Source organism: Calonectris borealis, chromosome 2 (assembly GCF_964195595.1).
Source record: "Calonectris borealis chromosome 2, bCalBor7.hap1.2, whole genome shotgun sequence".
In the NCBI taxonomy this organism is placed as follows: Eukaryota; Metazoa; Chordata; class Aves; order Procellariiformes; family Procellariidae; genus Calonectris; species Calonectris borealis.
The window spans coordinates 152,998,785-153,022,987 of NC_134313.1; the positions used below are offsets into that span (position 1 = coordinate 152,998,785).

At 41.4% G+C, this 24,203-nt stretch overlaps 1 protein-coding gene across 12 annotated transcripts in view; it reads right to left on the reverse strand.

Moving 5' to 3' along the window:
* ABI1 (abl interactor 1) overlaps nucleotides 1-24,203 on the reverse strand; it is an 82,996-nt gene that overhangs the window by 42,477 nt on the left and 16,316 nt on the right. For all 12 annotated transcript variants that reach the window (XM_075143957.1, XM_075143952.1, XM_075143949.1 and 9 more), the window contains exon 2: nucleotides 16,195-16,362. In XM_075143957.1, the coding sequence (XP_075000058.1) occupies nucleotides 16,195-16,362 (168 nt within the window). The remainder of the gene's footprint in view (nucleotides 1-16,194; nucleotides 16,363-24,203) is intronic.

A 24,203-nucleotide genomic window follows, 5' to 3' on the forward strand; every position in this document is an offset into this window, starting at 1 on the left:
AGGAAAAGCCACATATACACACACACACAAAAACTCCTCTCTCAAGCACCCCCCTGCTCCACATGAATTCAGGGCCTATGAGGTTTCCAAGATTGACAGCCCTAGGACAGATTGCCTCCCTAAGACATAAAACAGGGATATTAAATGTGGAAATGATGCTGAGTATCCTTTAGCCACCTGCCAAATAGTTTTGATTACCAATCATCCAAGGCACAATGTTATTTCTATACCTTTTTGATCATATCTCATCTGATGGCAGTGATATAAGTGGGAAATCTGCTGGTTTTCAGTTGGGTCAGCACTGCACCGAGAGTAAGTCATGAGTATTAATTAAACAGCCATCAGACGGCTAAAGGCCATATTATCTACACCACAAACCCTCTTGGCTTAGTGCCACAAACATAGCTTACCACACATGAAATTTCTTTTTCTCTTCTTTTGTTTCCTAAATGTGCAAAGGTTGAAGATTAATAGTTCTCTTCTGGAGAAAATGCAAAGTTCTGGATTTTTTCAAGTTTTTGTACATAGTAAGCAAGTCTCTATGGCAAACAACTTTGTTGCAACACTATGAGGTGCTACTCCAATGGGAGGATAACCAGCAATGGCCAGTTTTTAGCTCTTGTCCCCATTGCCGGTGAGTCTTATCAGTAAAATAAGATGGCAGAAACAACCCTTAGCCACTATAGATTCCACTTAAAAGTTTTCAGTATACTTACTCCACTCTGCAGTTAACTTACTACCTGTACTACTACCTTCAGCATATTATTGCAGCAAAGAGCTCTCCCACACCAGTCTAATATCAAAACACCTAGGATCTGACAAGCTCCTCACTTGTTTTCAAAGACAAATATAGAACAAGACAGTTCAACTCTCTGACCCAGTCTCCCCTTTCTCAAACCCCCTTCAGTAACCAGCTATCCCTTCTGAAGGTACATCAGAGGACAAGCTTAGCAGCACCATGAACTTCACTCAGCTCAAAGTTCTGAAATCCCAGTTTCCACAGCATTGCGCATGGAAGCCTATTAAGATATTCTAGCAAAAAAGGAGAGTCAACAAAAATTCCCTCACATGTTTCCTAAGACTGTGTTACTATTTTGGACTGAGTCATACAGACTTCTTGTAATTTGGGATATATTAAGTAAAAGCAGAAGACAGACAACCAAATCACAAGCATGTATGACGTTTACCAGTTTAATAGGGTGGGGAGGAAGGGACAGGGCAGAGATGGAATTGCAAAGGCTGCTCTACTTCTCCATTGCCATTTTAATTTCCACACACAACTAAAACAGGAAGTTACACATTATTTCTGTAAATGGATTTCCCTTAGCCTCCTACTCTTGGCCACGACCGATATGAAGTACTGCAATTATCTGCTGGGAACATCCACGTGGCCTCAATAGTTCTAGGGCACTTACTCTGTACTGAGCCACGACCTTCCCCAGCCAAAACTTTTCCAGACTTAAGGCTGGGCATTCTGGCAGAGGACCCTGGCCCAAGAAGAAACCATGCCACCAGCCAACCCCTCCTCCAGGACCACCTCTCAGACTTGTGCATGCATGCACCCAGCAGTGAGTTCTTGGTTCTGTCCTGTGCAAGCGCACCTGAACACAAATGCTGACGGCAGGTTGAAAGGCAGTGCAAGTCATGAAGAGAAGTCTTGTGCGTAGGCACAGAGAGGAGGACATCGCTATGTCCCCACTGCTGAATGCGTTATCCCACTACCATTACAGTAAATTCATTAGTCAGACTCTTCACGTCTTCAGAAATTAGACATTTCCACTGTGCAGTTATTAGCATAATGATTAAACTTGATTGCAAACGCTTGGGGAGAAGAGGAGCGTCAGCCATTGGGGATGACACACAGAAAGAAGCCTGTAGAAGGAAGCTGCCAGAAATCTGTAGTTTTCAAGATCTTGTCTCCAGGATAATTGAGCCCACAATTCGGGGTGGTGGCGGGGGGGAAGCAGAGAAGAAAACACTGTCTAACACAAGAGAATGGCAGGAAAAAAGAGACTGGCCATCTCTTAATGTCGCTTTAGGCAAAAGTTAGGCATGCACTACACAAATGTTGAGCAGTGAAGTGTTTAAAGCTAACTGAGAAAGGTACGCTGGCGCCCTGGTAAAGGTGCTCCAAACACTGTGGTGGGTTATAAGCCTCTGAATTGCACCATAGCATTTCAAGAGAAGGCCTTACAGCTCCACAATAATAACCACCACAGACTCATGCATGACTGGCCACTGACCTGTGCAATACTGGACAGCTCAACACACGCTGAAAAGTTACTGAACTTCTGCACGAAACCTAACTGTGTGGGAAAATGGCTGGGATCAATATACAGCTACAGTTACCTTGATCAGGGAGGGAGGTGTTGGTGAGGAGTAAAATACTTCCCTGAGAGATAAAGCGGTACATCAAGACACAATTTAATGGACTACAAAAAGACAGCTGTGCAAACTTCTGTGGCCTGCCTCCTTCCCACCACTTTGGTAAAGCCTGGTTTTCCTAAGTGAGGTCAATGTACTTTTTGGATTTAAGTCATGTATACCCATTCAGCAACACAGACAGTGTTTACTCCCAGAAGTATATAGCTAATGTAAACAACAACTATGCATTTGTTTTAAGAACTACCACAATGAAGAAATCTAGCAAATAGGCAGGAGGGGAAGAGTACACAGGAAAAGTATCTTTATTCAAATAAGATCTGCAGACTGCTTACAATCTGTTTTTCCAGGACGTTTGCTTAAGTGACGTAATTGTTTGCAGAACCTCTGCTTTCTAAAAATGCATTTGGAAAAAGTCACACCACATTTTCTTTATTCGGTTTCTACTGATTAGATGATGATTTTAAACATTATTGAACTAGGTGACCTGTCTTTATCCAATAATGACCAGTCAGCAGCATTCTCTCAATCTTATTTCAGGCAAACGTTTCACATGGAAAACAGTCTTTAAAAAGTTTTTCAAATAATTTCCAAAAGAATAAATGCGTTAGATACATTTATTCCAAGTAATTCAGCCAGCTCTTGTAGAGAGCATCTCTGAAGAGTTTCTGCATTGACTGAAGGACTACACCTTGAATGCAGCCCAGGGAAATACAGTTTCATAAAGATGTTGAGTTGAAAATAAGATGCAAGTAACTTGGAGTTGTGATCCCATCCAGCTCCTTTTGCTCCCAGGTCTGGAGGTCTAGAAGTAAGAAGCAAGCTAACTGGGACTGAAGCTTGATATTCTCTCTGCCAACCAAGAGGCATGCTGCATTGGCAGGAGGAATGCTTAAAGCAGCGAAATCCCAGGTGATTGAACTTGAATTTTTCTCAGTGAGAGCTTACAGAAACCATCCTCCACTTCCTGAAGTTTCATTATTTGTTAATTCTAATTTAGCCTGTACTAAGAAAAGGGAAAACCACATTATTTTAACCAAAACACCATGAACATCCCCAGAAGTTCTCTCCTCTGGTTTTAGCATCCAGATGCCAGAGTAGACCAAATGCTACCACTTACATCCGGGATGCTTCAAAACTGTAATATATGAAGGACAAGCACTTCTGTGGTCAGCTGTCATGCTACTGTCAAATAAGGCGCTAACGGACATGTCTACAGGTCACATGGATGAACACCATTCATATAGCACAGAAAGATATGCTTAATTATACATCAATTTAGGAGAAGACCAAACCAGTGATATATAAGCGGTGAGCAGACCATCCTCAGTGTGCAGAGAGGAACAAATAAAATAAAGGATGGTCTAGCTCCATCAGCTTACAGGCTTATAACCCTGTCAGTACTGTCTCTTAACATGAGATTTAGGGTGTGTGAGAAAACTAAATCCAAACACAGTGGCACAGGTAAGAGGTTAGATAGTTAAGAAAGTATAACTTGTTTCAGGCTGTTTGACTGGACTTCTCTCTTTACCTTAATGACACATAATTACATAGCACATTTCTGGTATGACTTACAGGTTTCACCTCCCAAATGGAAATTGTCCTCAGTTACTTCAGTGTCTCACTCATCACCACAGGAAAAAAGTGCCCCAAGTTGGAGCACCAGAATAACGTAATTTTTCTACCATTCATCCACTCTCAAATGCCATGTTTCATCTACCGAGACACACATGCAGATCAACTGCATAATTTCAAGCTAAGTTTATTTTTTAAAAAACATACAGGTTTAAGTAGTACTTGAATTTCTTCTGATTAAGAGGAATAAACAATTTGCTAGTCCACATGAGCTGACATGTTATTAGCTTCCCATACACTACCTATCAGCTATTAGAGAGCAAAAATAGAGCTCAAAAACCTCAGTAACACCTTTTCCAGCCTAGTTTAGGAGACAAGCCTTATCCACAGCACAGCTCATCTCTTTTAGTCCTGTACTACATCTGGCCATTGCTGCATCTTGCCCAATACTTGACTTAACAACACACGTAAGAAAATCCTATAAATGGACAAAGAAGGATCAGCTTCCCAAAGATGACGTTTATCCCCTTTCCAGTCAGATAAAGGTTGATTTGTGGTTTGAAGGCTTAACCTGCAACCTTATACAGCCTAGTTTTGAACACAGTTCAAAAATATAACTTCAAAAGAAGAAAAAGCAATCCCATAAGATACTGAGTTCAACAAGAAAGCAGAATTTCCTATGATCAAATCAAGCCTTTCAATCATTATTCAATATTTCCTTCTTCTTATATTTTCAAAAGATGGCCCAGCTGACCTTTCCTGAAGCAATGGTATGTTTTATTATTTCCATCATGACCCTTCTTAACTTTAAGGTCCCCATCCTACTTGTTCTCACTTTGTATAGAAGCCTGATAGCTTTTAATCACACCTTGCTGCTCCTGGTTTTGCCACATACAGGAATTTGAAATAGCATGACAAGATCAGGTTGACAAGACATTATTTTTCTCTTGCAAGCAAGGAACAGAGAAGCCAGTTAGAGAAATAGCAAGCTATGCTTCAATCCCTATGTGACACCACACTGAATTGTACTGATGGATCCACTGTAAATAACCATCCCTGGACAACATGCGAGGAGAAAAAGCAAGTGCTTTTAGGCATGAACAGGTGAAGCTACAAAACCACTGCACATGAGCATTCATACAAAGATACATTCAGGAAAAAGTCACAGCTATTTAGTAGATTCTCAAAGAGGAAGCAAACAAAATGTAAGATCTGTGATTCTACGGTCTTGTACTACTTACATTTTCGTGCCTGTAAGATATAATTAGGCACAATATTAGGCAAAACTATTCAATAATATAACTATTTGCTGGAACCAGGAATGAACATTAGAAAGAAAAATTACAACTTTAGTAATCTATTTTTGAAATTGAGGAAGAGGCAGACATACTTTTATGGTGGTTACTTCTACATGCATAGCCACCGTTCCAAATGGGAATGACTGAAAAAGCAAATCATGGCCTCCACTAGTTGTCACTCAAACTGTGCTGGTGCAAAACATATTCCAATTTTTCTCAAAAAAGAAAAACCCTACATACAGTACAGCTTTTAACCAAACAAATCTACAATTTTATTTCCACTACCACCATGATGCCCTTTCTGTGATGGCACTAGCAGCAGGGTCAGTTAAGAATCAACAATATTCTCCAGTGGAATAAGTAGTACTGAAAAAATAATATTCATGGTAACCTATTTCTATTTAGGTGTTTAGCCATAAATTACATCAATTAATACAATTTCACACACACTTTTTTCCATTACAGTAAAGGGAAACTTTTCACTTTGTGCTCTGCGACTGGGTCATACTGTCCCAGATGATGTTGGGGAAGGGATACACACCAGGGCACAGCGGCCACGTGACAAGTGTTCGATAAGATTAACACAGTTGGGTAGATTTCCACACTTCATACACACTTTTTCAAAGTTACAATAAAACAACAGAAGTTGTCCCAGCTTTAGAAGAACAGCTAATAAGTCATTCATATACCTCCCATGAACTAATAAGAGAGTTCGTTCACTGCATATATATATAACCTGTAAGGGGGCATGCGTAACAGATACCAATGGGTCCCAACAGGCTGCTAGTAAAGAGAACAAAGTCAAACCAGCAGCAGTATAAAGAGTAGCAGAATGTTACTGCTGGCTTATAAAATACTCATGTGAATCATTACTTGGTTTTCCATCTGCAGATCAATATTAACTAAGCACTTACCTGCCCCCCAATAAAACCAGCCAGCAGAAAGCACTAAGCAATCCCCTTCTGAATGGCACAAGAAGCCCAGCCACAAGGACCCAGCAGCACGTGTTCATGTGCTTGAGTGGCAGATTATGAAGAGGGGCAGCTTCAGTGATGCAGTACAAACAAGACTCATCTGCTCCACAAGCTTCTTGTACTTGCTTTTCCCCTCCTTCTCCCCAAATATAGACAGCTCAAGCATAACACTAGCCAACTACCGTGAAAACCAATGTCCCAAATAGCTGCACTGGATGGTGCAGATACGGTGACCAACTTAATGCTTTGGTAGCTGGTTACCTGCTGCTGTATTAGACACAATGTTCTTATAACCATCACCTCATACACTGCATTTCCTTTTTGCTTTGCCCTTATGCCACTAAAACATAGATAGAGATTAAAAAAAACCCTAATTCAACGTGAAACAGGAGCTATTCACATATGAAGACTGCTAGTTTACTGAGACTTGAAATAGAAGGAAAATTAATTTCAGGCAACAATCTAATCAGATGCATCTGAAGAAAAAAGAAAAGACTCCTTGAAAAGTCCAATATGTGACTTTACTGCAGGTTAGTGACGCATTTCATTTATGTGGTATATCTTCCAGATATGAGAGGTTTTCATTAAAAGAGAAAGATGCACAAACATCCTAACTCCTTTGTTGCACAAAATTATCAAAAAGGCCTTTCAGAGTAATGTTCACAGTACTGGGATTTTTGGCTTTGATTTCAGAATACACGAGGCTGCATCGGCCCTCTTAATTTAGTATTTAATGAGGTATCTAGAGCTTACGGCCAAATACCCATTCAGCAGAAAGGGGGTTTTAATGGTCACATTGAAAACTATGCATTCAGACTCCCCATCTACCAGACTGTGGAATGGGAATCACCATATGAAGATGAATTCATTACAGTCAATGGCTATTAAAGTTAGCAACATCCCTCACTCCCCAAAAACACACTCAAACGCTGCATTCACAAAAAAAAAAAAAAGGGAATAAAGACTGACAGGAAACAAAAATTTCTGGCTCAGTTTCTTCTCCATCAAAGCAACTGCCCTTCCCCATCACAGAAAGGCTAGTAGTTGTGGTTGCTCTCTCATAGGTGTACATAACAAAGTATCATGGGGTTTTGGGGGGCAGGTATTCATTTGTTTTGTTTTGATTTTTTTTTTTGTTGGTCGTGTGTTGGGTTTTTTTGACTGCATCAGCTGAACTGTAAGGGAATTACAGACAGATCCTATGTGTATTCATATGTGATCATGAAGGCAATTTCTCAACAGAACAGCTGACAAGGCAACCTTTACACATTATACTACATTCTGAGCAATTTATGCATATCATGTAGAAGCTGATATGCACAAAGTTAACAACAATTTTCATAAACAGACAGATAACCAGAGCAAGCACAGCGCAACTTTTTGGAGCCTTGGCCTCTATCACAGAGAGTACAGTAAGAACAGGATGTGATGCAAAGGCCACAGAGGTAACTGTCAGCACTTTATTAGGAAAGGAACATCGCCCGAGGCAAGGTTAATCTAAACAAAAGGTGCAAGTTTCTTTGCCATATTTAGAATATTTGTGTCTGCTGACAAACAAGGGCAGTCCAAGAGAACTAGAGAGAAGACATTATCTTTCTAATGTATACAACATTAGATGATGCCTTAGTTCCTGCAGAAATACTTGGTCTCTTCACACACTTTTGGACGTGCAGAAAGGAAAGTTTGTGTGGAAGTGGAGCTTACCAGGATTTGCAGACATGGAGTGGCAGTTTCTCCCCTGACTTTGTAATTGTCTCCCCCATCACCATTTAGTTCCTATGGCTTATGATGTACCTTACAAGGATACAAAGTCAGCTTTTAGGATATATCCAGCTACTGCAGTGTAACACTGAGAAAAGTCACGCCAGAGGGTAACCTGTTCCAGTGCCACACCACACTCCAAAATGAAAAGGATTTTCCCAACTCATGTACTAACCTGCCGAGCTTCAACTTGTGGCTAACTGTTCAACATTACACTGTCACTACCAAGAGAAAGACTAATTGCAAAAATGACAGAGCCAGACTTAAGTATTTGTAGCCTAGCATTACATCACTGCTTTGCTTCCTCTTTGTCAGATTAAACTAGCACAACTCCTTCAACCCCTCCCTGTAGGCTGCATGCTCCGTGCCCCTGACCATCTCAGCATCCCTCTCTGCTAGACTCTCTCCAGTTTCCCTAAATCACTCTTGAACAAGGCAGAGGTGACACAAAAAAACATGGACACAGCGCTCCAGGTGAAGCCTCACCACTGCAGAGCAGACGATAATGTGCTCTAAGGATCCTGAACATCATTTCATGGTCACTGCAGCCAAGGCTGCCCTTGAGCTCCACATTCTCCACTAGCCCCTCCTTGTTGGTGACAACAAGGTCCAGATAGCACCTCTCCTCGTTGGCTCCTCTACCACTTGGAGAAGGAAGTTATCATCGACACATTCCAGGAACTTCCCGGATTGCTTATGCCCTGCCGTGTTGTCCTTCCAACAGATATCAGGGTGGTTGAAGTCCCTCATGAGGACCAGGGCTTGCGAACGTGAGGCTGCTCCTGTTTATAGAGGGCCTCATCCACACGGTCTTCCTGGTCAGGTGGCCTGTAGCAGACCCCCCAACGTATCTAGTTGAAGATGTCCCTGCCCATAGCAGGGGGGTTAGACTACATGACTTTTAAAGGTCCCTTCCAACCCAAACTATTCTATGATTCTATAATCACTGCCCTTCACCGCCAGCCACACTCTTCCCAACGCAGCCCTGCCACGCTTATTCAGATGGCCTTGTGGTGTTAGCTCATGCTCAGCGCAGCATCCACCCAGCACACCAGCTACTCACACAGTCACCTCCCAGCACATACAAATGCATGGGGTTATTCCATCTCAGGTACAGGGCCTTGCACCTTGCCCAGTTTCCCAAGGGTTTTGCTGGCTCAATCCTCAAGTTTCTCAAGGTTCCTCTGCACTGAACTTCTGCCATTCAGCATATGAATCACCCTTCCTAATTTAGAGTTATCCCCAGATTTGCTGAGGACGTTTTATATCCTGAATGGTCTCCGAAGAATATTCCAAACAGTGTGGGCTCCAGTATTGACCCTGCTTGTTAGCAGCCATCAACCATTTGCTAGTTCTGGCTAATTTTCTTTCCAGGTAACAGTCCTTTTGTCCAGCCCATATGTTCTTCACGTCAGAGAAGAAGATCAGAGTTTTAAGCATCCTCTTCTTTTTGAAACGGCAACTTCAGGGTAAAAGTACCTGGACAACCATCCTTTGGAAGCACAGTCATCACTAAGATGATCTGGAGAGCTCTTTTGCTCCCATTCATAAGCGTACTAAAGTACTTTACATAATTGCTTGTTTTTAGGCATGACCACCCACATTCATCAGCAGATGATTTGTCACATTTCCTACCCTCTTTCTACTTCTTAGCTTTCAAACATGAATTTGAACTGTGTTGTGATCATATACCACAGTCCATGAATGCAGGATCACATTAGTCCAAAGGACAGACACACACTCTGAGAGAAACCTCTTTCTCACAAACTCAAACATAAGAGTCCCCACCGTATGTGCACTGCCTTCTGCCTCTTCAAACATCAGAGAGCTGCTGAGCACCTAACAGCTCTTGTGCTCTTCTTCCCTGGCATCAGACACCAATTATTGTGTTCTCAACTTGCTATTACTTAGGAGCTCACCCCTTCAAGCCCCAGAACATCTTCAGCAGAGCTGCTCTGAAACCCAATCCACATCAGTTCTGACTGGCTGCTCACCCAATGGAAAAGGTCTTAGTATCTGGGGATTGGGTGGTACCTATGTGTGATTCAACCAACACAGGCTACAGCTGTAAGTTTCAGAAGTCCTACAAGAAAACATAACATCTGTGTATTTCATTATTGCCCTTGACTTTAGCTAGACAACCATATCATAGAAACAGAAGGCATTTGGCTTCCTGCTTGCATGCAGTATTTGAATTACACATGCAATGAATTAGACATGGATGGTGACAGGCAAGATTCTTCTAAACTAATTCAGGGATTTTTTTTTTTTTAAAAAATAGCTCTAAAAGCTTCTAACTTTTAATTGTGACAAAAGGTGCACTTTTTTTTTTGCTGAGAGTTATGCTTTCAGAACATATTGTTTTGTACTAGTCCCTATTTTGCATTAGAGGAGAGCTTCAGATGCAGAAGAGAATCTTAACACTGAATGTTTAAGGGGTGCAGTGTTTCCTGGTGCAAATCACCATTTCTTAAAAAGGAGTCTATTGCTTGCTTCATGCTTCAAGAGGCATGGATTTAAATACTGAGCTATTTAAAAACTGTTTAAGTCCAGGAAAAAAAAAAAAAAGGAATAGTTGCTACACCCAGTACTGCAGCTGCTCTGACATAAATGTGAGTGTTGATCTGTTCAGTTTTGACACAGCAAACAAGGATGTCCCTGTCAATCCCTCTCTGCTCTGACGAACCTGGCTGTCCTATCTTCATTCTCTTGAAGTTTATAGGTGAAGCCGCAAAAAATTTATCTTAAAGTACATGTTTAAGTTAGCTCTTGTTTCCAAGAGGAGGAGGGGAAGAAGGGAGAACAACCAAGAAACAGTAAGTCGAAAGAGCAAAAAAACATAGGCCCAAATTTCTAGAGGAGCAGTTTTCCCTTGTCAAATATGCAAGCTATGAAAAGTTGAATTTTTAACTCCTCTACTAAAAGACACTGATTTTCAGAATGAAGGGAGGGATACAAGAAGATTTTTTAATTTTATTTTTTAAAGAATTAACTCATTGGTTCAGGGACGCATGCAAGAATGGCACAAATGGACAACATGAGTTTAAACAGCAAACTAGAATTTCATTTAATACACATAGGAAATAAACATAATGAAGCATAAACTGCATTCAGAGCAGAAATATACAGCGTCTTGCTTAATTCATCATCAGGGTACATGAAAAAATTGTGGGTTTATTTAGTTGCAGCACACCTTAAGAAACATCATATGCTGAATGTTAAGGTCTTCATTCCTTCCCCACCTCAATGTCCAAGGCCCTTCCTGGTGTCTCCCATTGCAGGCTGATCCTCAGCTTCAACTTTCACTGCCCAGTCCATGCATTCACTCATCTTCCCTAAAACTGCTACAAAAGAAAATACTACCTATTCCAGACACCTTACACTTCATGTGCTATGAAGAAAGCAACCTGGATACTGCTGTTCAATCTTCTTCAAGGAAAATTCCTTTTTGGTTGCTGCAACTGAAGGCAACTTATACCATAGCAGAACTGCTGCTCTGCTACTACCTGGCATTTGTGGATAGACAAGTCAGCAGTGATTGCTAGGAATCACATGGGGCTCAAGTCCTTCCTCCATTGCCTTTTTACACCAGTGTCCCATAGGGAAAATTGAGATGACACACCCTAACAGTGCAGCACTCAGGCTGGCTGTGCTTTCACACCTTAGATCAAAACTAGCTCAACTCCTACCTGAAGTTTCCCTTCTAAGTACGGCCATTCTCAAGGCAAATAAAACCAAACTAAAGCACCATATAGGAACGGACAGAAATATGCAGTGTAACTATGACTGCCACAGAAAGCTTGTAGTAGGGAGTGTAGAGGTATATATAGAATCATAGAATCGTTTAGGTTGGAAAAGACCTTTAAGATCATCAAGTCCAATCATAAACCTAACACTTGCAAGTCCACCACTAAACCATGTCCCCGAGTGCCGCATCTACACATCTTTCAAATACCTCCAGGGATGGTGACTCAACCACTTCCCTGGGCAGCCTGTTCCAAGGCTTGACAACCCTTTCAATGAAGAAATTTTTTCCTAATATCCAATCTAAACCTCCCCTGATGCAACTTGAGGCCATTTCCTCTCGTACTATTGCTAGTTACCTGGGAAAAGAGACCAACACCCACCTCGCTACAACCTCCTTTCAGGTAGTTGGAGAGAGCGATAAGGTCTCCCCTGAGCCTCCTCTTCTCCAGGCTAAACAACCCCAGTTCCCTCAGCCACTCCTCACAAGACTTGTGCTCCAGGCCCTTCACCAGCTTCGTTGCCCTCCTCTGGACACGCTCCAGCACCTCCATGTCCTTCTTGTAGTGAGGGGCCCAAAACTGAACACAGTGTTCGAGGTGCGGCCTCACCAGTGCCGAGTACAGGGGCACGATCACCTCCCTGCTCCTGCTGGCCACACTATTTCTGATACAGGCCAGGATGCCATTGGCCTTCTTGGCCACCTGGGCACACTGCCAGCTCATGTTCAGCCAGCTGTCAATCAGCACCCCCAGGTCCTTTTCCTCTGGGCAGCTTTCCAGCCACTCTTCCCCAAGCCTGTAGCGTTGCCTGGGGTTGTTGTGGCTGAAGTGCAGGACCTGGCACATGGCCTTGTGAACCTCATACAGTTGGCCTCGGCCCATCGATCCAGCCTGTCCAGGTCCCTCTGCAGAGCCTTCCTACCCTCCAGCAGACCAACACTCCCGCCCAGCTTGGTGTTGTCTGCAAACTTACTGAGGGAGCACTCGATCCCCTCGTCCAGATCATGGATCTAGAACTGGCCCCAATACTGAGCCCTGGGAAACACCCCTTGTGACTAACTGGATTTCACTCCATTCACCACAACTCTTTGGGCCCAGCCGTCCAGCCAGGTTTTTACCCAGCAAAGAGTACACCCGTCCAAGCCATGAGCAGCCAGTTTCTCCAGGAGAATGCTGTGGGAAACAGTGTCAAAGGCTTTACTAAAGTCTAGGTAGACAAGATGCACAGTCTTTCCCTCATCTACTAAGCAGGTCACCTTGTCATAGAAGGAGATCAGGACCTGCCTTTCATAAACCCATGCTGACTGGGCCTGATCACCTGGTGGTCCTGTACGTGCCGCATGATGGCCCTCAAGATGATCTGCTCCATAACCTTGCCCGGCACTGATGTCAGGCTGACAGGCCTGTAGCTCCCTGGATTTTCCTTCCGGCCCTTCTTGTAGATGGGTGTCACATTTGCTGACCTTAATGCTTTTAGTGAAGCCTGGACACTCACATTGGTCCAAAGGATAGACTTGCTATCTTTTTCTTTTGCCTAACAGTATGAGTAGGATCTCTTATACCGGAAGGGTTTGCAAACTTTTCCAGAACAGTGAACAAGTCTCTGCTCTGCCATATTAGAGCAGCTTGGAAAGGTCAAGTCAGCTTGGCAAAGCTCAAAGTCAATATCAAGGGTTTAAGCCAAAGAGCTGAGCTGTATGTGCACAGCTCTGTATATTGAGTGTAGTAAATAATTATGTGGCAGGTCACTCCAGACCCACACATTACAGCTGAAAGACAACTATGACTGCAGAAAATATAGATGCAGCTGGGCAGGCTTTTGCTCTGGCTGCTATGTGAAAGCCATTCCTGAAGCTGTTCACTGCCTCCCTGTGCTCAGCGCTCTCTCATCACAATGTGGTTACTCATGTGAAGCCTCTCTGTTTGCTCTCAACAAGAAACCAAAATTGAATTAATTTTTTCCTATAAAAGCAAGCAAACTTTCCATCTGTAAAATTAAGCTCCAGTAACAAGAATATAAACACACCACTCCATCATCTAACTTTTCATGAGTGCTTTTTCCAGTGAAGAAGGTACGTAGCTAGGAAAAATACTGAGTGTCTACTAATCAAGATTAGCTATCCCGCCATTTAGCCTAGAGTCATTCTGGAAAACATGCACAGAGCACTGAAACACAGTAGGGGAACAGAAACTGCCTGCAGGTCAGAGGAGCCACAGGATTTTCTTCCACAGAAAGAACAAAGGTATTTTAACCTGAAAAACTATCAAATTGTACCTCATTTCACAGATATCTGCTCTATGTTGCAAAACCGAGAATTGAGTAATTGACTGGCAATGCCTCACATCTGTGTTTCTAGGCAATACTTCTTTCATAGAGAAGAATTCCATTTTGAGAGGATGTTCATCCCCATGCTTTCCTGGCGTGAAAATATTCGTGACTGATACAAGCACGGGGAAAGACTCTGGAGACCTCGGAGAATTCAGAAACAGTCTATCAAAGCAATTGCAAAGCAGATTTAAGATACGCAGTTGAAGCATTTGAGCAGAAACATTTCAAAGCAAATAGCTGAGCTGGTATGTGAGCATTATCTGTATCCAGTTTAATTCTACAAAATTAGTCTGCAGAGGTTCATTTATAAGCAAGGATTAGTTTCAGGAAAGACCAGGACAGAAACTACAAGTAAATGACCTTGCTAAACACTACTCAAAAGCTCTACAAAGCACTGATTGTTCACAGTCTTTAGCAAACAGTTCATGTATCAGGTGACTCAATAGCTTTCAGCATAGTGCCTTCAATTCAAGCAGCAAACAGTACAGAGGGTTAACACCTTTTGTGCTAGTATCAAACATTTTGGCTTTTTCCATGGTTAGTCATATCAGTGTGCCAATCAGAATTTAACAATAATCACTTCACACACACTGCAGCTCTGAAACACGTAAGAGAAGACGGGCTCAGTATAAAAAGGCATCCAATGCTTGGGAAAGCCTGTAGGTTCAGTCCTTTATCCAGTCATTTCTTCAGAGGTAGTCATAATCTTAGCATCAAGAAATCTCTAAATACTTGACCGAACAAGAAACTTATCTACAGCAATTGTACTTCCTCCCACTTTCCTGTTCCAGTGGCAGGTACTTTTAAAATACTTGATACAGCTTTTAACACTGTGTAGTTCTTAGCACATATTAACTTGACAAGCCTTTTTGAAAGGTTTGTTACTAGGAGGGCCCTTCCACATGCACTGGAATCTTCTCCCTGCTGACATGCTTTCAGTGAACCACTGTGCTACCATTTAACAAAAAGATTTTTAGAAACCACAATTACTCTAGAAGAACAGTAAACAGAGGTTAGCAGGGCCTACGGGGAGACAGACAGCAGAGGCCATGAGAAGCATTTTCTTTGAAGTATTTGGTCTAAGGTGTACAACTAACAGAATACTGGTCGACCAACAAAGATTTTAAATTCACCGGCGGCACTGAAGAACATTTTAGGTTGAATCCTCTGAGATTTGTTTATGAAATATCTCAGAAAGGCATAGGACATACAGCCCAGCAAAGATCCAACTGAATTTCAGTAAGAGCATATGACAGAGTGGACACTGGGCCCTCAACAACTCACTCAAGCCCACTTCAGAACAGCAATGTAAGGGTGAAATAACTGAGTGGATCCTGTACCTCCCTTCCTTGGCACTAGCATGGCACACACCTGATTACGCAATAAGCCACTTCCAACTTTTTTTTGGCTGAGTTACCATACAATCAGACCAGTGCCAGATCAAGTACAAGGCAGGCAGCAGCAGCAACTCTCCCCCCTCAGCAGCAGCCAGCTAGGGTGAAGCTTCAGCCAACACAGGCTGCCAGTGATAAGGACAGGCCTGTTCTTCCCCATCATCTATTTCCATGTCCTCCCTGCATCAACTCTAGCAATATTGCAGTCACAGTACAAGTCAGGTCAGCTCACTCATGCAACTGCTTTGGCTTGCAAAGAGTTTGGCTTGAGCAGGCAGTGGCAGCATGCGAACCCCTCTCCCTCTCCACACAGCCCATGAAATGACATCCTGCAAGAGTATGAAAACAAATGAGATTACTGCATAAGTTGCAACATCAAATAAAATCCTACCACTCACATGGCACTTCTATCTGTATTTCCTTCAGAAACAGAAACCTTCTCTCTACCCCTCTCTCAACTGCAGCTTCAGACCTCAGAATCTTAATAATTAACTCCTGCTTTAAACCAAATATAATCCCAGTACTTCTTGATAAAGGAATTGTTTTATTCCAGTCATGACCTCCATCACAAAGTGGCTTTCATAAATATTAAAAGAAAAAAGCCTTACGATTTTCTATCACGTTACTCAGAGAATTCAAAGAAGTTAACATAAACTATCCAGCTCAATAATATAAGAGATAAGGATAATGCCTCCTCCAATGTTGTCAGTCCTCTATTAAAAAAAAAAGGATTACCTGGGAGATATGGTTGATGGAGGACTCCATCCTCCGTAGCTGGGATGCCTGGATGTCCAGCAGTTGTAATACATTGTTGGCCAGTGCATTGATCTGATAAGCAACACTGGCTAGAGATTGAGTTGTGTAGGCTTTGGTCTCTTCTAATGCTTTCCTTTTATCTGGAGCCTGTAAAGCAAAAGAACAAGATGTTTGCTTAAGGCCAGGAAAAGGGTAGGGGGTGGGCGAAAAGGACAGGAACAAAAAATACAACCTATATTTAGAAGAATCTGTAATCAAGAAGATCTGACTGTGCAGTCAAAGTACTCGATCTGCATTTACATTTAAAAATTCTCAATAATAAGAAGCAGTTAAAGAATTTGAAAAATATTTAACCATAATAAAATTACATGCCAAGAAACAATCCATTCAGTAGAAAAACCAACATTATCGTGATTTGTTGGACTTGAGTTTCTAAAGCCTGTCCAATCCTTCATTTTTCGAAAAGCCTCCAGGAACACTGGAACACAGCTTTTGCCATCTCTTATGAGGTCACACAGCCCAGGCCAATTAAAGACAGAAAAATATTTTCCCAGAGTTGAGTGTCCCCTACTGCACATGCCAGCTACAAAGCCAACCCTCCAGCTATGCTGGCTACTACTCCCACAGTCCAGGAGAAAGGCAAGTAGAGTATCAGGATGGCATGCACAGAGGGCATGCAGGAGTGTATGTGAAATTATCCCTCCTCACACAAAAGCTTAATAAACTTTCCTTGACAACTGAGAAAGTTCATCATTGACTGAGAAGACACACATATTTTGAGATGCCAGAAAAGAGCACAGCTTCCCCCCGAACGGCAAAAATATAAGGAAAGGATAACTTTCCCACTGAAATCACACCTTGCTAAAGTCCTCAATCTGTCCTGGGGCATTGCTCCATAGTCAGAGGGCAAGTCACTGTCCAAGTTTAGCAACTACTTGTGTGACTTGAATCGCACAGCCCAAGTCAGTCCCTCCTCACTGGCAGGAAGGGAGGCACCAACACCACCCCCCACCTGGAAAATACGCGTGCACCCCACTCTGAAGTACTCCTTGTTATCACAGCTTGGGAGCTGGTAGTGGAGGCCATGTACTTGATCTGTTACCCAACTTGCAAACTGCAGTTATCCAGAATTCTCTTTTCTTTTTGTAGGAAAGGTACACTGCATAAGGAAGGATTTGCACTACGTGACAACTCAGTGCTAGCATAGTTTCTTCCTCATTTTATTTATTTGTGGAATAGTCAGTTGATCTCAGCAACCAAAAGGAAAGGTTCATATTAATAGTCCCTTCCAACTAGACTTCTGTCTATTTTTATCGTTGATTTCTTTGAATAACACTCAACACACACTGTATGCAACAGTTACGATATTAAGCACAAAGTCAGGAAACAAATTCCATTTGCATTCAACTGAGCCCTCTGTTTTCCAGTTTCCATGCACTCATTCATTCTTAAATCCCACCTCTTATTTCCTCACCTCAGTATTTTAGTTTAACATCCACAAGTGTTAAATCTGCCCCAGAGTTAAAGTATGAAAAGATGCAACAGCTAATAAGGAATCCTTCTTGTCTCTCTTGCTTTAAGGAGAAAACCAGAAGGCAAGCTGTTCATATACATTATAAAGTTGCAACATGACCTAAATACTGCAACACAAGCTACACTAGGCTACCTTTTAATCAAAGATTTTTTTTAAACAAGGGTGAATTCCTCCCCAATCCAGGAAATTTGTTCACATTCGTGATTAACATTCCTAGGAGTGTTTTGACACTTACTAGAACACTTGGTTAATGCCATCCTTCAAAGAGATTCACATACAGATGCCTTCTACAATGTGAAGCAGCAAGAGCAGTTTAATGCGATCTGTTGCCAAAATGTAAAACAGCTCTTGTGCGTGCTAAGGCCACACTACGCAAAACTCCATTTTTTTGTATTTCCAAATGCAAGCAAAGCTACCTTTCACCTAAAAAGAATATTGACATTTCTGTCAGAAAACATTAGTAAGAGTCATTTTGCTTCTTTAGAAAACAAACTTTGGTGGTGAAGGATCTGTAGAACAACTAAAGGTTCAAGAAGCAAGTTTCCCAAAGCACCCTGGCTTTTTTAAACTTCAAACTGTCACTAGCAGTGACTTTAAAAACACTGTCCTACTAAGCTGGAGCCTGAAGAAAACAACTGAAGATTTATACTTGAACTTCTACCACTCTGGACAATGGTGAAAATGCAGGTAGCAGCTTCAGTGATATCTGAAATAAAAGGTTTACTGAACTAGACACAGCCAATATGGCGGCAGTCAACACAATTCTAACTTTATATAAACCCAAGTGTAGATCCACGGCCTTTACTCAGCAGTTTTCTTATTAAGAAGTTTCAACTAAATAATGTTAGGCTGAACACTAACAGGTTACAAAGCCACAGCACTCAATTACTGAATGTTGTCAAATGAGAAAAATTCAGTGTATAAAAAGTTTCTTTTCTTCTCTAATGATTTGTTGACCAAATGCCTTGCCCTCATTTGCACCTAACGTTTTAGTTATTTGCTCAAACGACTAGTTTGGCAGCAGGATTAGATGAACATAGTTGTCACGTGGAACATATTTCATGTCCTAACAGAATTAGGTTAGAAACCTTTTCAAGCTTTGCAGATAATTCAGGCAATTTCAGTTTGCAGTTTAACAGTTTAGATTAAAACTAACTTGAGATATAGTCTTTCGCATTTTTTAAATTAGAACTGCTGGCATCCACAAGATATAAGCTAAAAGCTTCACAGACAGCAAAGAGGGGAGGGGAGAGGGAGAAGCCAAGAGCTAGGTGTCAGCAACAGGAGGAAGCAGGGATTTCCAATGTTTTTCAACTGTTACTTTCATCTTCCTCTTTAAGCAAAAACTAAAAGCAGTATAGAAGATAATGCACATGTTTACATACCTTCAGATACTTTAGTATAATACACGAGCACCAGTTAACTATTCAAATTTAAAGACAACACAATATAAAGGCTGTCAACTGACTTGTTTTCTTAATAGTTCAGAATTACTTTATGATCTCACATTAAAAACTTCAAAGATATTGTTGTTTCTCCAGTAGTCCTTGATATAAATGGACGTTTGAGTGTCCTCTAGTAGCAAAGTGAATATTCTTTAAATCTAGAACATCACAGCTTTTGAAGTTTCCCTCTTAAAGTAAGCTCCGACCTGTATCCCCAGCCCACCATTAACAGTCATGTTACTATGGCAAAATTGCAGTTTGAAATTGCTTTCACATAACCAGGTTTAATACTAAAAAAAGAAAACCTCTCCTATAATCCAAGAGGATACATAAAGAGACAGTTAAACTTGCACGGCATTCCACACTGCATATCATATACTTTTGTCAAATGCAAACTTGCAATTATAAAGCTTCCTTAAAAAGTTTACATAATTACTATAGTCAAGTCAAAACTGATTCTGCACCCAAGCAATTGCCACAGTAAAAAGACAGTAGGAGCTTATTTACTGATTCTTCAGTTCAGTGACATGTCAAGGTCAAATGATGAGGAACCTGTCCATCACTTGGCTGATCTTTACAAGTTGCACAGTCAATTTTTTCTTCCCCTCTCCAAACTGCCACCCACATGGGCACATCCCCACAACAGTGTCTGCGCAGTATTCAAACCACCTGCCCTCCCAGCTTTCTCTCTCAGCGAATTCCCACCATCATCTAGTTCATACAGCACACAACTACATGTACAAGCTTCCTCCAAAAATCACATCAGCTCACACTGCAAAGCATCTTCAGAAGCCAAACTTTCTGCTGCAAGCACACCGGTCCATACCCCCATTACCTGTTCTCTGACCTCCATTTTCCCTTTTTCCCCTTCAGTTCCATTCACTGTGCTTGAAATTCCCTGTAAGATAAATGCCCCACCAGAACTGTCTCCATTTGACAAAGGTCAGAAAGCAGCTCATGAGATCACACCAAGACTAGCAAGACTGCCCTTGCAGAAACAAATTAATTTGCCTCCTCAGTATGTGGCATGTGTTGCTCCACATTTTTCATCTTCAGCTATTGGAATATGTGCAAACTCAAGCACAGAAAAACCCATTTGGGATAAACTACTAAGAGAGCACTGCCCTAAAGCATCCCAATAATCACTAAGCTAAACAAGAGCTGTTAATTATTCAGTGCCCAATATCTGTACAGATGCTTGGCATTCTGTTCGAGGGCTTGTTCACTCTCAGCAATCAAGCTACAGGAACAGCTTTACACTCAGTTTTATATGCCTTTGCTGTTATTGCTTACACACATTTAATGAATTCAACAGTGCCATACATTTGTGTTTGCTTCACAAGTAAACACAAGATAATTGTTTAGTTTTACACCCTGGTTGTCTTTTTAAAAAAGACTTCCACCTTTCATTAATTGATTAAAGAGAAAATTAGGATTACTACAATCAGTTGCTACATGGATTTAGCAATCTATCACGTATCAGCATTCACAGAATGCAACTACTCCAAGTCATCAATACGCCCATTTGTTCTCTTTTGTTCATGTTGTCATTTATCTGTCTTTGACATTTACAGAGTACATACTTCCTGATAAGACAGATACTACAGTCAAGGTTTCAAAATTCTGCTTCCTTTACTAAGGTCTTGCCGTTTTATCTCAGAGATCTGGTCCAGCAAACTCAGAAATGAAGTTTTACTTCAAAAAAAAAAAAAAAAACAAAACCAAAACAACACAACAACAACAAAAAAACCAAAAAAAAAACACCCAACCAAAACTTTTAGCTTAAGTTAGCTACAATCTACAGCACCTCATTTTTCAAGTCAATCGGAAATACTTTTATAGATGTACATCCAGGCAGATGGATAGATGGAGACTCCTAGGTATCAGTACTCAACCTCCCTGAGAACTAGGTGGGGACACTCCAAGATGGAAGGAACATATTTCTGAAAAGTGACTTCCCCACTCAGAAAACAGGAGCACTCAAACCTCCCTAAAGTAAGAGCTTGTAACATTATGTGGAACTTCTGGATGCATCTATGAGCTTGAAGTTGCTGCTTCACTGATCTGATAAGGCTTTTAATAACTCAAAGCTGGTCTTAAGGGTTTGTTACTTCTGACTGCTAATGACAAAAGGCTTGGGCATTTCTAAACTATTCACAATGTATGTTCAGCTTAGACCAAGTATTCCACATGCAAGCTGCAGTAATGGGTTTCAAAGGTTTAAATATGCCATGCACGCTAGATAACGTTTGCCTACTGAGCCAAAAGTCTAATTTACATTGACTATCAAGAACCATAAATCCAGAGATCACTGTAAATAACTGAGGAGCTACATACTGAAATAAGTAGGTAGCCCATGGATACAGATTCCCCCTTATCCATAGTTCATGAAGCTTGTTAGACTGCTTTGTAAACACACGGCACCATGGTAGACTTTTTGGCTGTTACTGATAGTTATTACATCAGAAGATCAGTTATAAATAAGAGAAGAAAGTTTAACTGGCAAGTTTGACACAGCAGCAAGTGCCACAAGTTTCTATATTCTGAAGAACTTTCAGGAGCCAACTACCTACCTGGAAGCCATCCAAGGAGATCTAAACAGACTGTGGTTATTACTAGCAGGTGCTCAGCAGGGAGCATTCGTGGTTTCTCTCATCGCAGATATAGCCTTAAGGGATATATGTCATTCCAGAGTGGCAGGGGAAACGAAGGCTTCAAAATTTACAAATAGGGGTTGCTTACACCATGTATGCCATCCAAGTAAGGACAGAGCATGAATCAGATGTATCAACTGCCTCCTGGAAAGGCTTACTGTGCTCATGCCACACAGCAATCTCATTGAAGAAACTCTCTCTGCAATGCATTAGGCTAGCATTTACTTCAAGGGAATGATGCAGAGTATTTCCGAATATCCACAGAGCTATACTAGGCCGGGTATTTACCTGCCTACAAGTTACAGACTGTTCCTCACTGATCAGCACCTCAATTCCCCTACTGGAAAGTGAAGTAAGCCATCGGGAGAGTTAGTTCAGAATTTTAAGCTCAACCTTTGCCCAACATATTAGCCCAAGAGACATCTTCCCATAGCACCACAGATAAGACTTCAGAGGGTCACCAGTGGACTTCATCTACTGTCTTTCTTCAACATAATCAGTCCCAGATCAGCCATCATCAGTATTCTTGTTACTGGAACCACCTGCTTTGCCATTCATATCATTACTATCATCAGTAAAAACAACTGTGGGAAATCTAAAAAGAAAGCATTTATGTGGGGACAAGGAACAGGAAGGGACTTGGTACAAGTGCAGCCTGATAAAATGACAGGGCAAAGTCAGCCTCCATACAAATGGGAACTAAAGCCAAAAACCCACACGTTCCAGAGCACAGGCAAATCTCAACTAAAATCCTGCATCACAGAGATCAGTACTACAATATGTGCAGTAGAAAAGCGTTCAAGTGTTTTACTGAAGTGATTTGCCATAACGCATCATTTTGATGTACTTTTCTACCATTCCTGAATTTGTGTGGGAGGCTGAAAGCTCAAGATAATTACCCAATAGCTTGCAAGCTATTAATAGCAACATATTGCAGTCACTGAACATGTCCACCTCCTGTCCAAGGCCTTCTCCCCAGAGGACAGGCAGTCAATCCTTCACTGGCAGTGAAAACAAGAAATAGAATAGACTATGCTACACACCTCTCTATGCATAGAAAGAAGTGTCAAGTAGAAGTATCAAAGCTCTCAACCACTTAAATAACTGGTTGTTCCAGGAATACGAAGGAATTTAAAGACACGGGAGGCACAGAAGGATGCCTAACCATTTAGAACAGTTCTAAAAACCAAGATCCCTCTCACTACAGTAACCCCGAAATTAAAATCAGGATGATGAAACTCTTTCAAGTCCATTCAAGTAAACAGTAATTCTTCCCATCTACAGAGGCAGAAATCCTCAATAAACCAGCCAGCATCTACAATTCAACTCAACTGAACTTCCTTCCAGCATCCACAATAAAAAGGCCCATTGGTATGAAATAATACCATGTCTCCAAGATAAGATGCAGTAACTCAGCTATACCAAACGCAGAGGAACTGGTAGAACTTGAAATCTCTTCTCCCCAGGTAAAGACCTTGCACAATAAAGCTGGCATTCATTCAAGGCACCAGATGATAAGGTGATCACCACCACAGCAACAACCACACCATAGCCCACAAGCAAGATTTTTTTAGAAACACTTATCTTGACAAAAATCATTGACTAGTCAGCTATTCCATCTCAAGGATCAAGACACATACCAAATTATTGTAGCTTAACACACACACAGGACAGTGTAACACACACTGCCTATAATTCACAAGCTCTTTTTCAGACAGACCCTTCCCCCAAATCCTGTACATGCTAGACAATCAGCTAGAAGCAAATCCTTCATTTCCATCAATAATATTCCCCCAACCAGTCCTGAATAGCCTTGATAGCAAATTAGCATTTCTATGGGCCGAGACCAATTTGGCCAATCTGCCTGTGTCCTTACAGATTTTCTTTTACTCGAGAGTTGCTTTTCATTCTGTTGATTAACTGTAAAAAGAAGAGTCTCAACTTTTCTAATCATTATCTCTTTTGGGGAAGGTAGAGGGAGAAAAGTTTCTTCATTAAGGGGAGAAATTCATTCCAAAGGAGAGCTTAAGGGACATGCTTATATAACACATACACACACGTATACCCCACAATGGTAAAAGTGTATGAGTCTTGATAACAAAAAATGCAAGATGAATATGTATATTGATGTTTTCTACAAAAAAGTGTTTAACTTTCTCAGATACACTGATACAGGTTATAATCAGATCCCAGCCCATTCTGACCTGTGTGTACAGAGCAGAGATTAAGCTTCCAATAACTACTTTACCCTCATATGTGTTTTTTTACTTAAACTAAGACAAGTCCACAAGATGTAGCATTCACAACACCGACACAGATTTTAATAGGTATGTAAAGGAGGGCAGAAGTAGCCAA